The following is a 16,513-nucleotide window of genomic DNA, read 5'->3' as shown; positions in this document are numbered from 1 at the left end:
TCAAATCTCTACCCCATCCTCAGGAAAAAAAAAAAGAACGAACGAACTTAACGATACTTCTCTAAAAAAGAGTCAAACGTTTTTATGAGACCTGTTGCCAATATTAGTGCCACCGAATGATCTCATCTTTCATTCTGGCTAAATTCCAACACACAATTTCATTAACCCAGGTACTGCAGGTGATAAAACTCATTTTTCCCTAAAGAGACAGCTAAAAAGTACCAGTTATACATTTATGAAGTACCAGCAATCAAAATTATGGATTTTCTAAAAGGTTTTTAACTACTTTTATTGAAAAGAAAATTGCTGTCTCAGACTTTTGTGACACTATTGCTAATAATAAATTTTACCATTTAGACATTGCAGTAATATGGTAGACAGTGTCAATAAAAGTATGAAACAAAGATGATCCTTGTCTCTTAAGTAATGCTTTCTGATTACACACCGGAAATTATAATGTGAAGCATAAACTAAGAGCACCTTAAGATATAAAAGGCAATAATGCAAGACAATGTGCCCTGCTATGTATGCAGAAATATTTCATCACATGTAGTGCTTTGAGGTATTTTCTGGAGAAAGACGAATGCTCCTGCTGTGAGGAAAAATACTGGTATCTGTGTGTCAAACTAAAAATCACGGGAGTTAGTTGGGGCTGGTTTGCTGTGTGACCGGCTCAGGAGAAGACGGAAGCGAGGCTCTCCCAGGGATGCCCTCCCTTTGGGCCCTGTCTGGGAAGGCTCCTCGGAGCAGCATGGATCCCGGGAGCACTAGAGGGCACTGTGGGATCTGGGCCTTCCTGCCTCGCCGCCGCCGAGGGCCAGAACCCCGGCCAGGGCACCGAGGTTCATCGGGAGGCTGAGAAAAGGAACGGGAACGCCGACATTCGAACGGCAATTCCAAACAGGAGGCAGGCTCGGAAAATCAAATGCTCGCAAAATCAAATACTGGGCTGCATCCCAGGAGTGGGATGAGTGCCGGGGAGGCAGAACCCACAGCAGCACCCTCACAGCAGCACTTGATATCTGGGGAGCTTAAGTGGGCCTGCCAGGGATTAAAATCTGCAAAAGACATCTATCGACTAGCCTTTTCCCTGCCTTTGCTACCTATTTGATTAAAAAGTCTCTGTTATGCTAACTGTGGATGATTTCACTGCAGAACATTCTGACATGCAAATGATAGCAATTAATGCCTTTGAAACAATTTATGATTTCCGGCCTACTTCAACATGTATTAGCATATACCTGGTTTCTTTAATATACACTTTGTTTTTCCAAAACCACAAACACAGTTGCTGGAATTTCATGTGGAAGTGCTTAAGGGGTTGAAAGTTAACACCTTTGTGAGCCGAGCAGTCTCACAGTTGCTGCTAAACAAAAGCCTCTTTGTAGAAGCTTTCTCGAAATGTTTTCTTAACATGTTCCAAGTAGTTTTAGGCAGGCAACTAAAGTAAACAAGATGTTACCATGATAAAAACACTTGTGAAAACATTACAGAGTGCACTTAGTTTCTTTCACATAAACTCCCCTTCGTTTCACCAAAGTTAAATGCACATGAAGCAGACTGCTAGCATCATTGCAATACAAGAGTGCAAGATCTCTCCAAACGTGTTTCCCTTTTGAAGAATATATTTGATTTTAAAATGGTACAGTTGTGATTAAGCACATCTAAACCACAATCAAGTCTAAAAGGGAAAAAAAATAGGAGAGAAAAGAAGAGAAGTGGGGGTAATAAAATCCTATACAACCTTCCCCTTGTTTTGCCCTGGATACCTTGAATAAACCACCCTTCCTCCACCTGGGACTTCCTGAACCACTGGCTTTATAAGGGGTAGATATTTCTATCTGCAACAGTCTTTAAACACATGCAAATGAAATCAAGGATACAGTAAAATCTGAAGGAAAGTCGCTCTCAGCTACTAATTGCTCCTTTCACTGCTGCTGTGAGATGGGCCTCGGTTAACACGTGAGACACGTGTGCACCCTCCAGCCCTCACCTTGCTCTACACACCTTGGCAGAAAGCCGTTGTGCCAGCACAGTGATACTGGACTTGGTTGGTTTGGGGCTTGGGGAGCGTCCTGGAGCATGCAGGGTGCTACTGTTTCCTTAGGCTTAGCAGCAGCCCCTGCTGCTATGAGTTAGCTCTAACTGATATCGCATCACATGGTAACCACTGGCTGATGGATTAAAAAAACAGACAACACAAAACAACACTAAACTCATTTCAAAAAGAAATAGGGAAATAAACGTGTACAATAGCCCATGTATCTGCTGGTTCTGATAAGCATCCTCCTGTTGGCTCTGTGAGTGAAAGACAACTAGGATCGTTATTTGTACAGTATTTATCTTTGAAATCAAGGGCTCTGTGGTGTACCTCACCTTGGGAACAAACACTACAGAACGATCACAGAAGAGTGTCAAATCTCTGGTTTTGATTTACCAACAGTTATGATATTTCTTCCTCAGGAGAGGAAGAAATGAACCATGTTTTAGACCTGCAAGTCCTTTTTTCTCCCTTAACTGCAGAATCATTTTATTGGCATACAGGGCTTTCATTCCACATGCAACTTTGCTTTGCTTTTTCTAACAGGCCCTTTTACCGAAGTAAGTGAAATAAAGTGATGCTAAATTGATACATGGGTTGTATTTCACTTGGTAAACAAGAGCTTTTCTCTTGAGGAACCTGTCGATAGAGCTTCATGGATTACACAAGTACCAGAAAGAAACTTCATCTACCTGTTATCTTTTCATCGAGTGAGGAATTCTGATAAATGGCAATATAATTTAAGGACGGTCACTCCACAGGAGACTTGGAAGGTTACAGTACCGTTTTATGAAGCAATGCTCACTTCCTAACAGTGCCAATATGCTACTCAGGGACATTCATTTCTGCATTCGTTCTGGGTTAAATATCATTCTGAACAATAAGACTTTGTCTGGACACTGCTGAATTTGGATAATGAGAAAATTTGCACATGCCAATGGGTTTAAGAAAGTCAGATGAAATATTTCTGTTGAAAGGTTTCTGTTGAAAGGAGGGGAAAAAAAAAAAGACTAACGATAAGTGAGTGATAGAAGAATCAGAATTGCTGGAGCTGAGAGTAGATGGAGCCATTTTGGGTCCAGCCTGGGCTGGTAATTGTTTTCAGGTCATTTCTACTCATTGATTCCTCCAACTATCTCCTCTAGGTAAACTGGTGGACTTAATCTAGTTACTGAAACATCTCCAAAATACCGTATGAAAATTAACTTTGCCTCTACTCATGCTGTGTGACTTTGGTGCTCTATTTTCTACACATGGTCACTACAAGCAGTCCACAGCTCTGTAAGAAATCTTCCTGAAGGTTTCAAGATCCAGCAGATCTAATCTGGACAAGTGGACCAGCACAGGAAGCAAAGGTGGCATAATTTGAGATCTTATGTGACAGTACATGTCATTCTGACATCTAAGGCCACCACAGCACCTTTCTCTTGCATGTGAATGAGCTTAAGAGGTGAGGTTGAATGTTTTGGGGCTAATTCTACTTATCCAATCTGAAGAATCCCATGTACTTATGTGGACAAACTTCATGAGATCGCCACTGTAAATGGCAGCAGAATTTGTCCCTTTATGCATCTCAATGATAAACATTGCTTGGGCGGTTGTTCTTTGCTGATCTTACAACTGAAGAGCCATAGCACTTGAGAAAACAACACTTTCCTAATCTTCATGAACCTAGATGCATCCAAAATGTATGTGGGTACCTGGTGATCTACCCAGACAGAAAACTCTTTTGTGATTAGAATGCTTTTTGCTCCAGGATGGAGGGCTGAGGCCAATGGTGTAGCTGTGGAGCAGCCGTGTGTTTAAGTTATTAGAGCTCTGCTGGTCCTTCCCTGCATCGGGATGCACATGTTACCACATACTAGTTCATAATGCACTGTTTATGCAATGTGTAAAACTGTGTTCTTTGGCAGCAAGGAAAAGGTCTGCAGCAAACTGCAGGGGCCCAATTAATATAATTATAGTTTATTTTTAGTAGGATAGACTTTGTTCATTAGTTACTTATTTGACATAAATTAAATTTCACGTGATGTTCTGCAATTCTCTCTTCAATTATGGAGTTAATGTAAGACTAAATTTCTAAATTAAAGTGAAATCAAGGTTAAATCAAGGTTCTATTGTTTACATTATAAATACTGCAACTTAAAAATGTTTAAATAAATAAAAAGGCTGCAGAACTGCAAACACTATTTTATAGCAATACACTGAGCAAGACCATACTTCCCCCATGGGGCTAATTTACTATCCTCTGTTAAAATGTTCTTGAGCCTGATCCAAAAGCCACTGAAGTGAAAGCAAGCTCTCTGTTGACTTCAATGGACTTTGCATCAGGCCCACAGTGAATGACAGCACAGGACATGCTTTCTATACAATGACAGTGCTAAAAAATCCACCATCCTTACTTTAGAAACGACTGGAAGTCTTCACATACTGCTTCACAGCCTGGCCACTTGCATACGCCGTGTCCATAGAGCGGATGGCTGTGCGAGTGCTCCTCGTGGGATAAACTGGAGGAGAGAAAGAGACAAGAAAAAAAGTGGAATGACTGAAGGTACCACACTAATTAATCTTCACAAAGACTCTTAAGAGCAGCAAGCAACAGATCCTGAAACATCCCTAGCATCTAAGGTACCCACCTGACTCTGCCCATGGTTTTTCAAAACAGAATTAAATACCATTTGCAGTGCAAAACATGTGTCATTCTTACTTAGCTATCCTCCTACATTTCATTCATTAATTAAAAGCTTTGTAAAGAATTTAAATTAACATGGATGGGGGAGAAATCATTTGACAGACCTGCTTAATATCCTGCTTGGTATTTTGCTAAGAAATTTATGAACACTGCATATTTACAATTCAACTTAATCAGGAAGAAAAGTTATCTCCATCCAGCAGTGTAACACAATACAACCAGATCCAAGGTTTTCCTCATCACTGCAGAAAGAAGAAAAGCATCATGTTTGCAGCCTTGGCCTTCCCATCATGTTATTTATTTACTGGGTTGGGGGTTGTTGGGTTTTTTGGTTGGTTGTTTTTTTTCCTCTTACAGGCTGTTTCTTTGAAAGAGTACAGGCCCCTTATGTTCTAGTAAAGAAAATTCAAGATGTATTTTTGAATGCAAAATTCATCACAAAAAAACCCAAAACATGTAATAATCAAAGGGTTCCTCAGTATGAGGGGTTAGTGGGGGCTATTAACCTTGCTAAAATTTGGCAGGAACGTCACAGAGCTTTCTAACTACTGAAACAAGGGTTAAAGGAAAAAAAATGAGTATGGGCATGAAGGGGTTAATCCGTCAGCGGGATTCCAATCAATACGTAATGATTTGGCTGCACTGATCCAAGTCATGAGATGCTTTGATCCGGGCCATGTGGTGCTCAGGGAAATGTATCTGTTGCACTAACTGATGAACCATATTCTAAAATACCTTCTTTATTCAACTTCTGCATGGAAACTTCTTAAGTGAAGGAATTATTCTTGCAACAATTACCATAACCTTAGATGACTTTAAAACTAAAATGTCAAAATAATACCGAAATTTCAATTTTATGCTTACATACAGATCTATTTTTCATAGCAAATCTTTTGGGTACAGTACCCCTGTGCTGTATTAAGAACTTCAAACATACACAAAGGATATGAACACATATCAGCATCTAGGTGTGGCTTTTATGACTTATTTTATCCTGGATTATGGGTGACATGATGGATAACTGCCTACTTTTTGTCATTTTACTCCTGTACACCTGTGGGGAATGGTGTTTATTCTTCCTCTGCAGGATTATCTGCCAGTGTGCTAATACAAAATTGTCTTCTTGCATTATTTCTGATACACTGGAGAGCAAGATCACTGTTGAGTATCATCTCACCCTGAGATGCTATCCCAAACACAAAGAAGTTGCAAGAGAAATTATTGCCCACATTCTGCCGCTTTTGACTTTGGGCTCAACAAGAATCTAAAGATAATGGAAGGTGGATTTTAGAAATTATTTCTAATTTTTTTCCCATTAAGGAAAGGCACAGATCTGACTGGAAAAAAAGTATGATGACTTGTATGTGAACCTAATACATTACTTCATTACAAACTTCTGGGGGTTTTTTTGGCTGTTTACAGATAGTTCTTCAAGCCTAAATACATACATATGTGCAAGGTAATCGCCTAGAAAACAAACTGTAGGTGAAGAGACTTACAAAGGACTTGTCTATACAGGAATATTACATTGGTGTAACTTATTTGGTTATTTTAAAATATGGAAGTGGGGAGAAGCTGTATCAGTTAAGTTTTCAAAAGAACAAAGGGGCTGATGCATTCCTTGCAAGGAAATGAGAAAAATGCTCCACCACACATTTCCTCAGCTGAGAAAGAGGGAGGATAGCTGAAGGAACACCTTCCACTTGAGCCAGGCATATGGTCAAATGAGGTCATACACCTCAGAAAAAAAAATCAGAAAATAATGGGGTTTATTATCTGCTTCCATACCTGAATACAACAAGGGGTGGGAGCAGGCTTTCATGTTAACACTCCATTGAAGTCCATGAAGACTACATATGAGAGTTATGGTTTCAGTCTGTTTGGCAGCACCCAAAACCCAGTCTGTGCATTCATTTACACAGTGCCTGTTACCCCAGCACCAGATGACAGCAGAAACGCACCAAGTAAGGAGTCAGTCCCCTGTGGGTTTTAAGCACTGTAACTCTCATTACAATATCAACAGGAGTCACATGCCTTAAACCCCCAGCAGGGTTTTTTCAAGTGTCTCTGTGAGAGCCTAAAGGCCATGGCCAAGTTGTCGGAAAGAGCCCTACCGAGATTTGTATTTATTTTTTAAATCCAAGTGCAAATCTCTCTTCTTCCCAGGGAACTTGCACAAGACAAGACAAACTATGTAGGACATGATACTCTGGTATTGTGTCCAAAGAAAATGATGGAATGACCAAGAGCGTATCAAATTGTTAAACGGTGCTCAAGATGTCAAGGTCTAGCACTGTCAACAACCAGAAAGATTGGTGTTGACTATAAATGGGAACTTAAAAGGTCATTTTGCTAACATGACATTAAGTGTAACATACTTATAACACCTAAGTAGTACTTCCACTGCCATCCCACAAAGCAGAAAAACTACTTCAACTTGCCAAAAATAGACACTTCAAAAAGGAAAACCCCTCACCACTGAGAAACAAATGTAGGCACCCTCTGTAGGCAGCGTGCCTTTCCTGAGGTCTCTACTCCCATCCTGCCCAGGGTTTCCAGCAGTGCCTTTCAGTGACCTTTATGTGTCATTATCAAATTACTGCTGTTTCATCCATCCTGCTTTTGAAGATATTATAGATCACCACTTGTTCGCTGATAGAGCCCTAAGAAGCACCTCAAAACAAAGAGCGGGTTTGTACAGAAGAGGATGCAACACACAACGGCTGCAGCCAGTGGAAATGAAAGGAGAACTCTGTTTAACTGATCTAAGTACTCACTTTCAGCAAATAGAGGTGGAAAATGAGGATTTTAATCCAACACATAAACAAACAGCTTTGTGAGCACAATGAAAACCTGCAATCTTAAATTGTTCAATGATATTTTGTCTGTGTGCAAGCACAGTTTCTGTGAGCTGGATGCATCCTTGGTCTTGCTGCCGGAGACAGGCTTCGAGAAGATCTGAGCATTGGCAAGCAGAAGCAAGTTTTAGGTCTGTTTGATTTCTAATGACACATTAGAGTAGGTGTTTGTTTCTGTCACCCTCTCCTTCCCATGAACGCACATGTGTGGTGGGGTACTGGTGATGCAACACTAGTTAGTGGAAGTGATTTTATAACAAGGCATAATTTTCAAAGTGAAGGAAAAAAGGATGTAAAAATCAAGATCATGTGGGGATTTTATTTCTCCTTGCATTTGGATGCAAAATACTTAACACAATAGAATTATTTCCAAATAATGCAGTATGCAGCATTATTACATCGAATTACATCAAATAACCCTCTGGCAGGTAAAACAGTTTGTGTAACGTATGACAGAGTAACAAATCCATGTAGGGAGCTGAGAACTGCATCACTGTCCACTTACTATCTGCTGCCTCCAGTCCTGTTTCCAAGTCAGGAGGGGAAAGGAGAAGGGCCAGGTATTTGCATTGCTGCTTTGTGCTTGCTGGGTAGAGGAGAGTTTTTTTACCTCCACCTTTTGCAATCTATGATTCTTTGTGACCCCAAGGATTTTTCTAGAGGATCTAGAAGCAAATTCACCAACTGCTCCAACAGAGAAAGCTGTCAAAGTTGGTACTTGCACAACACCACACATCCAGACCACTTCAGCCATTTAACTTTTAGAATACATCTGCTGTGCTACAGTATCAGCTGGGTCATCTCATTTTAACTATATTCTTACCCTGAAATGTTGGACTAGATGATCCTTGAGGACCCTTCCAACCTGGTATTCTATGAGTCGTGAATTTGATGAAAGAATCGTGTTCAGGGACACAAAGCCATGGGACGTAGAGAAACCCATGGAGAGCAGGAGTGACAGTCCACCCAAAAGAACACACTGAGCATTGGGGAAAGCAGTGGCCAAAGCAATAGGATGAAAGTTGCTTGTGCTGAATGGTTTAATTCAACCCATACTTACTAAGTGCCAAGAGAGTCATGGGTGGATATAAAAACCAGCTAAGCAGAAGCCTCAGTAACAGTACCTCTGCTACATAGTGGACCATATTTTAAATATTCATGATGCTCACATACTTCATATTCCACTCCCTCTCTTCCACATCTGCTTGGGCCAATGATCTTTGCCAAAACACTGGGGGAAGTCAGTGATGTTGAGAAGCAACCTTGATTTTCTATTACAGTTATGAAGCATCTGTTCATGTTCTAATGGTGCTGAGAACATGCTTGAGCCACCTGCACACTGACAAATCAATACCACGTCTTTCCTCTTGGAAGGGGTCTGAGCAAAGCACCTACACAAATTCCAAACCGTCTTTCTTCTTTTTTAAAATTTTAATTTATTTCTCAATGCCAATAGGAAGTGACCTCATCTTTTCCAGCTGCCATGAAACCTGTCAATGTATTGTCCAGGCAGGAGCACAGGGCTCAGACTCACATCACATTCCCTCTTGGTCTGATGTAGATGGCACAGACGTGGAGGCAAAATGCCATGATTTTGGTCCCGTACAGGAGAAGAAGAGACTTGGAACCAATAGGAGTCTCTTGTATTCGTGACTGCCTGGTGAGCTCTAAAGCCTCATCAAAAGGCATTGATGGAATAAAGTTGGTGAAAATGTCACAACTCTCTGAGTCAGAAGCACTTGCTGTATTTGATTTAAAAATCAGAACGGAAGCAGTAACGATTAAATCCAATCCTTGTACCAACTGCACTCAAATGTAAGTCCCTGCCTTCATGGCAAAATCAATTGAACGAAGATGTATTTTGTAGTGAAGCTGCACTGGTGCAAATCCCTCTCAATTCTTATTACTAAGGTGGCTTAGCACCTCTCTCCTCTCTAGCTTGTCAATTAAAAAAAAAAATTCAAAATTGTAATAAAGGTATGAAAAAAACAGTCAAAAAAAGTATTACACCATACACTAAAATGGACTACTTCTAGATATTCACGCTTTTGTCTAAGCCTCAGTAAGTGCCCAGAGAGCAGGTATGTGATCTGTACAGAGAATTGTCTGAGCTGGGTAAAGGCCCCTCCACCACTGGAAAAAGCTTAGCAGAGGGCCATGGCCTTTGGGAGTGGTGGCATTTGATGTGTGTGGCCAGTGACAGCTCTTTCTAGAACCGGCTTGGATATTTTGGGATGGCTTTTAAAGCTGCATTTCTCCCCTTCCTCATTACTTTAGTCCATGTCCAGACCTAGATGCTCATGTTTTACATCAAGGCCTATTGGAAGTAACAGGAGTAGTATATTACATTTTAAATGACTACACCAATTTAAGACAAATCAGGTTAAAACTGCAGCCTACAGGCTGAAATCCTGTCTTCTAATCGGTGTGCACTAACTTATATACTCCTGTGGTACAAGGAAAGAAAACCCCTGACAAACCACCAAAAAAAACCCCAAAAACCAAAAAAAGCCAAGCTGTAGCACTGCTGTTGGAACATGAGGCCAGCAATGCACCCCAAATCTCTGTCCTTCCCACCCCTTCCTTATGCCTCTTGTGGTGCCATTCTCTAAATGTCTGCTGCAAGGACAATGCTGCAGCATCTGCAGCAAGGGTAAGACAAAATCTGGATAACATTCCCCTTCTCTTCTACCCCCAACCCAACTGTAAAGAGTATAACCAGACTGGATAATTATCTGCATCATCTTCTGGTTTTGATCTATACACAGATGGTTTGGATTATTAATCAACATTATGACCCTCCAGCACTCAAAATGTACTACATACTTCTTCCAGTGGCACCCTCTTGTCCAACCCTGCAGCACATCTTCCATGGGGTAGGATGGCCACTGTCCTACATCCTTTCCTTGGAGGAACTGAATGTTATTTCTAGACCATTTTAAATGCCCCCAAAAACCCTAAACAGAAAAAAAAAATTGCCCATTGCAAAACCTTGAGTACTGAATCCATCACTTATCTCAGGTGGAAGTTCCATTTCTGTACTTGAATTAATGAGTTTCTCTACTATTTTAAACCCTGACTTTTTATTTCAACCTTGTGCCTCAGTACTGTAGTGAAAAGCACATCAAATATGCCCAGACGCATACGATTTGAAATGCTGGATTTTAAATTCCAGCACTGCTAACTAATGAGAACAATTTTTCCCCTCTTCTTCTTTGTAGCATCACTTCATGTACTTACATACCATAATCACATCCTCCTAGAGCCTCTATTTTTCCAGGGTGTAGATCTTTAATTCCCTTTAATCTCTCTTCATGGCCTATTCCCTCCAACTCCTTTATCATCCTAGCTGCTCTCCTCTACATTTGCTCCAGCTTCTCTTTATCCTTTCTGCAAGAGAGTGGCCAATTGTACATCACACTCTCAATGTGGTTTAACTGGTTCTGCATAAAGTGGAACAGGAAAAAAAGAAGGACTCACATGCAACACGCATGTTTATGCTTTCCCATGACTGCATTTACCTTTTTAACTAAGACACAGTACACAGTGTCCCACCTTGATTTCTCAACCTCAATTATGCCTCAGCCATTTCCCACACAACCGATGCTGAGCAGCTGATGTGTCACGTCAAACCAGCAGTTGGGAATTTTTATTTATTATTTTTATTTGGGGTACTTTCTACTTTATCCCTGCTAAATCTCATTTTATTCCACTCTGAACAGCCTCCTAATTTATTCAAATGAAAACGGATTGATTTGGTATCTTAAGTTTAATTAGGAAAAATGTGATCTTACCACTTTCTTAGGGTTTGGGGTTTTTTGGGGGGAGACTTTTTGGTTGTTTTTTTTGGCGTGTTTTGGTTTGTAGTTTTTTAACTGTCTTTCAGCACAGAGATCCCATCCCTTACACATCCAATTCGTGTGGCAGAAGGAGGTGGCAATGGCAAGACTTTGGCCCCAGTTCAGCAAGGCTTTTAAGAATGTACACACATTTAAAACACAGGATTAGACCTTGGACTTCACCGAGGTGTAAAATTACAAATGTACATACATAGTTTGTAAAAAGATCCTGTTTGCCAACCTTATTTTACTGTAATTTATATTCTGTTGTTACATTTGAATCTATAGTAAAAGAAAACACTTGAGAAACAAGACCTATTCTTGTTTAACAGAATTATACTCTGTTACATTTAGAGTTGAGGCAAGCCTCTCACCCTTATATAAACCAGGGATATGCCAACAAATATGATTAATGGGGATTATTCACGTCAGTATTTTTCATCCCTGTCCCACAGGCACAACAAAACCCAGGCAGAAGGTGACTGTCACATCACGTACAGCCTGGCAGATCGCTGGGCCAGACTTCACCCACCACACATGCCTGTAGCAGCCAGGAAAGTGCCCTTTGAGAAGAGGTTTATAAAAAAATAATTAGGATAAATAATGACTCCAAGGGAGAAATACAGTTAAAGCATCGAATTCTCTCTGCCACATGCTTTCCCTCTGAAGAATGTGATTTACAAAAGCACTAAAATCGAGAGGACACAAGCCTGCTTCCCCAGGGAAGTGTGCTGAATCATACAGGTAGTGTAAATATCATATGCTGCTGCAGGTGCTAGGCTCTATTTGTTTGTGTTTACTGAAAGGTATAACAAATAGTCACACTAAAACAGAACAACATTTGGCACTGGAATGGTAAGATACCAGAGCAGCCATAAATGTTCACTTGTTTATTCCTGATCCCCTGTGCAAGAACTAAACCTTCAGCCTCCCTTTTTCAGAGGTCCCCTTTGACACGATTTGCCCCTTTGAGGGGCATCCACTAGGTGGCTGGGCAGCATCATAACACATGCTCCAAGGGGATCAGCATCCTCCCCAAGTACTGCAAACCCAAGGAAAACCACCCTATATCGTGAAAAACTACAAAATTAAAAAAGAAAAAACAAGCTGAAGAAGTAAGAAAGAGACTTGTGTGACATATGTGGCCAGCTAACATCGTTTACAGCTTTGCAACTCCTGAGTTAACTCAAGAGTATAAACAAGGAGGAAAATGTTTCTTCCGAGCATGACTTCCTGTAAATCATCCCTGGGAGCGGTGCGGGGTGCAGGGCTGGAGCACCTGCCGATTTACTGTGCGCTCCAAGAATAAACACAAACCCCAGCCAGCCAGATTGTTCTGGAATTTGCTCAGAGCTGATTTTTTTTCCCCTCCCCACCTTCTTCCCCCCCCCATTATAAATTGGATTCCACAATAAAACAAACAGCAGAACATAGGTTGCTGAGAGTTAAAATCTACTTTTTACACTACATTGACCACAGCACCCACAGGCACAGCTACAATGTCTTTCTATGAATGGGACAGATTGCCATATGGATGCAGACACTGAACAAGCTGTACAACTCCTGGCGACAAGTGCCTAGGGGACTGTCCTATATTAGCACCACCTGTGCTGTGGAAATTGTGCTCTGTCTATGAAATGGTATTTAAGGGCCCATCATGATGTTATTTTTTGAGTACACACACACACACAAAAAAAAAGGAAAATTACAGTTAAGAAAAAGGAATTTGCTGGCCAGCAGATCTGTTGCGTAGCTCCTGAGATCGTTTCCCAAAGGAATAGTTATCTCCTTTATTCACACAGCCCAAAATGACAAGCAGCAGGGGTGGGGGGGGGGATAGGGGGGAACCTCCAATGCATTACACAAAGGTTGCTCCACCAGCAAGCAATGCAACGTAAATTTTTCCTTGGGGTTTCTCCCCCACGCCTTAGTGTGCATCAGGTAGAGCCACAAATCCTGATTACCAAATTTCAATGTGCATCTCACTGCTTTGAAAATATAACCCTGCCTGCCTGACAAAAATAGAGCTCCAGATTAGCACAAGATGTGGAGGGAGGGGGAAGAAGGGGAAAGAGGTTTGAGCAGTACCTAGCTGCTTCTACAAAAAAGAGATTTCCCCCTTTCCAAACTGCAAGAAAAAAAAATAGGATGCCAAGAAAAAGAAAAGTAAAATAAATTGAATTAAAGAAAAACAGTTGTAAAGCGAACATTACAACCTGGGAAAAATGATGTCATTTTATTGAGAAACTCATTTTTTTCCATTAAACCATAGTGAAACGGATAAAGTTTATACAGCTTAATGGTGGAGTTTGACTTTAAATGCTACTCAATATCTTAGCAGTACGATATAACATGATATAACAGCTGTCACACTAACTGCTCCATTTTTATTGAACAGCAGAGAAAACAGTCACACGAAAATCACCTAACTTCTCTACTTTTTAATGGCATTTCCAAGGGTGTTTCTTTTCCACTCTCAGGCTGTGATGATTAAAAAAAAATAACAAACAAAAACCCAAAACCAAGACAGTTCTTCATTAGCTGCCTGCTCAGCTCTTTAGGATAGTCAGATCTCCCCAGCAAACACTGAGGAAAGACAACTTGCACACAGGAGGAAATAAAAAGAAACAGAAATCCACAGAGCAGTAAAACAAAACCAGGTCCCTTTTTAAGACCACTACATAAACACCTCTAATAAAAGAAGAGGACAAATTTTCATTGGACTTTTAAGTATTTAGACAGGAATGTTTTAGTAAAAGTTTAACTGCAAAGTGCCTGCAATTAACAGAAAGCCATCAGCTATTTCTCTGCTATGTAAAAATAGCATTAAGCTGTATTAAACACACGTGTAAGTATCTCAGTTGCAAGAAAAGGGAGGAGATATGCAAAGTACTCAGATATCAAACAATGATCTGTTGGCCAGATGGAGGAATAAAACAATACATATGCTAGAATTTGGAAAAGTTCTGTTAGGCGTCTGCCAAGGCTCACCCAATCTATTTTAAGTACTTTTTGATACATTAGCTTAGTGTTTGGAGTTGTACAACCAATGGGTATTACACAGGACAAGAAAGCAGCGAAGCACTGGCATGTGGGAGCTCCCCCAGGACAACAAAGTCTCAAGCACAGCACCCTTATTCAGCACAGGGCCACCCCAAGTAATCACAGACTGGCTAACCCTGCATCTTTTGCAGCATAGAAACAAGTAAAGTAAAATAGAAACCATTTTTAAGGGTTTAGAGAAAAAATTCTTTGAAAAGCGTTGTTTGATTAAAGAGCTCCCGAGCGGCTAGAGAAGCAACGGACATTGCCCAACTGATTTATCAAGAGGTTTCTCAGAAAGGCAGAGGGGCAATGCAAGGGACACTACACACGCCAATCTGCAAAGCACTAGCAGTAAAAAGTGCCTGATAAGGCTTAAACCCAAAGATTAGCAACTCCAGGCCCGAGTCACGGCTGGTCTTTTCTCAAAGCTGATTACAGAGAGAAGTGACTCAGACTGGGAGAGCATACAGCGGTGATTTCTTTAGCTGAGGAGCAAACACCAAGGGATTGGGTAGTAGGATGCTTTGGGTTGTACCTGCATGTAATAAATGGAGACGGCTGGGCAAGAGCCCTGATACGGCTGTCGCAGCGTCACCGTCACTAACAGCCCAGTTGGCCTCACAACCATCACACCTGTATGAGGTGCAACAAGAAGAAACACAGCAGTCGTGTAGAGAGCAGGATGGTTTATTAGACACGCAGCCAGGAATCCAGGCTTGGCTTGAGTCTCTGGCTCCAACCTGGCTCTGCAGCGAGGAAGCTGTGTGGAGGTACCTGAGCTGCTCAGACTGCGGATAATAATGTAAGGGTCACGATGGGGTTGGTGTATGTGGATCAGCTAAAAGAATTCTGGGAGGAAAGGCCCCTGGCACATAGATTTCTTAGGGGAAAATGGATTTGAGGTAATCTAATCTAACCAAACTCTGCTGATGGTGAAGTATAACGAGCTACAGTCAACTGCACAGAGCAACTGAAAGGAGCCAACAGGGATGAGCAGATTTGATGCTGGCACCAGTGCAGAATGAATGCCAGGGACTACGTGGAGAGGCAGGCCAAGAGAGGATCAGGCCTGGGAACATACGGACTCCAGGCTGAACTGCTTCATCCTGAACATTAATAATGGACCCAAGTCTGTAATTCTTAATTGTGCTGAATCCTAATGCCCTCATCTGAAGGCCTTGGGATTTTGGGGGATGATCAGCTGGCATGCAAGACAACAACAGTAAAACACAATGCAACAAGCCTAACCAGTAGATCAACGGTCTGCCATGCTGTTCCTCTCACTTCCCTTCAGAGCCTTCTCCAGACTCCTTCCCTCCTGTGACGCTGGCAAGAAAAAGTAATTTTGAAATCCCCTTGTTTATCCCATCTCTTTTTCCTATGAGATGGCTGGTTGCTTATGTGGAAGACAAGACTCAGGCATCGTTGGAAAGGGTATAATCTTCAAGGACCATTCCAACTCAAGCCATTCTATTATTCTATGATAACAACAGGGAACAAACATGGAATTGCTGGAAGATGAAGAAAGGTCTCTTGGACATGCAGTTTTACCTCCAACTCTTCATCTTACCTCTTGGAAACAGACATGTTTCCTAAATTAACAGGTCTTGACCTTCATAAACTCACTTGTTTACACACAGCATCCATCATCTTGTTGCTGCTGCAGTCAACAGAGAATGGTGCCAGGGGCTGGGACCAGCACCCAGGCACCTGCATCCCTTCACAGCACCCCTTCACAGCACAGCACACAACGCAAGCTAGAACAACCTCACCAGCAAAGAGCTGGTGAATTCTGCACTGTCCTGCCTTTCCAAACATTCCCAAGCATGCAGGCTTTGGGATGCTCACTGCTCATCAGGTTATAAAGTCAGTAGTCATCTGAAGCAACTGGGCATGCACCTGCTTTGTTTTGCTGCTTCTCTTAAAACAATCAAGCTCCCCCCAAGAAAGATGCAGCAGAACGAGATGGAAAGCAGGTATTGCCCTTCCCATTTCCAAGCACAGCAGATGTACTCAACTGGCTCCTGTTATTTATTTA

General features: G+C 41.4%; 1 protein-coding gene across 11 annotated transcripts in view; it reads right to left on the bottom strand.

Annotated features, from left to right (window-relative positions):
* Positions 1-16,513, bottom strand: part of FOXP1 (forkhead box P1) — a 164,324-nt gene that overhangs the window by 37,143 nt on the left and 110,668 nt on the right. For all 11 annotated transcript variants that reach the window (XM_054387413.1, XM_054387409.1, XM_054387411.1 and 8 more), the window contains one exon: positions 4,444-4,548. In XM_054387413.1, coding sequence (XP_054243388.1) covers positions 4,444-4,548 — 105 coding nt within the window. The remainder of the gene's footprint in view (positions 1-4,443; positions 4,549-16,513) is intronic.

Source organism: Indicator indicator, chromosome 15 (assembly GCF_027791375.1).
Source record: "Indicator indicator isolate 239-I01 chromosome 15, UM_Iind_1.1, whole genome shotgun sequence".
NCBI classification, from domain to species: Eukaryota; Metazoa; Chordata; class Aves; order Piciformes; family Indicatoridae; genus Indicator; species Indicator indicator.
This window is presented reverse-complemented; position numbering and strand designations above follow the sequence as displayed.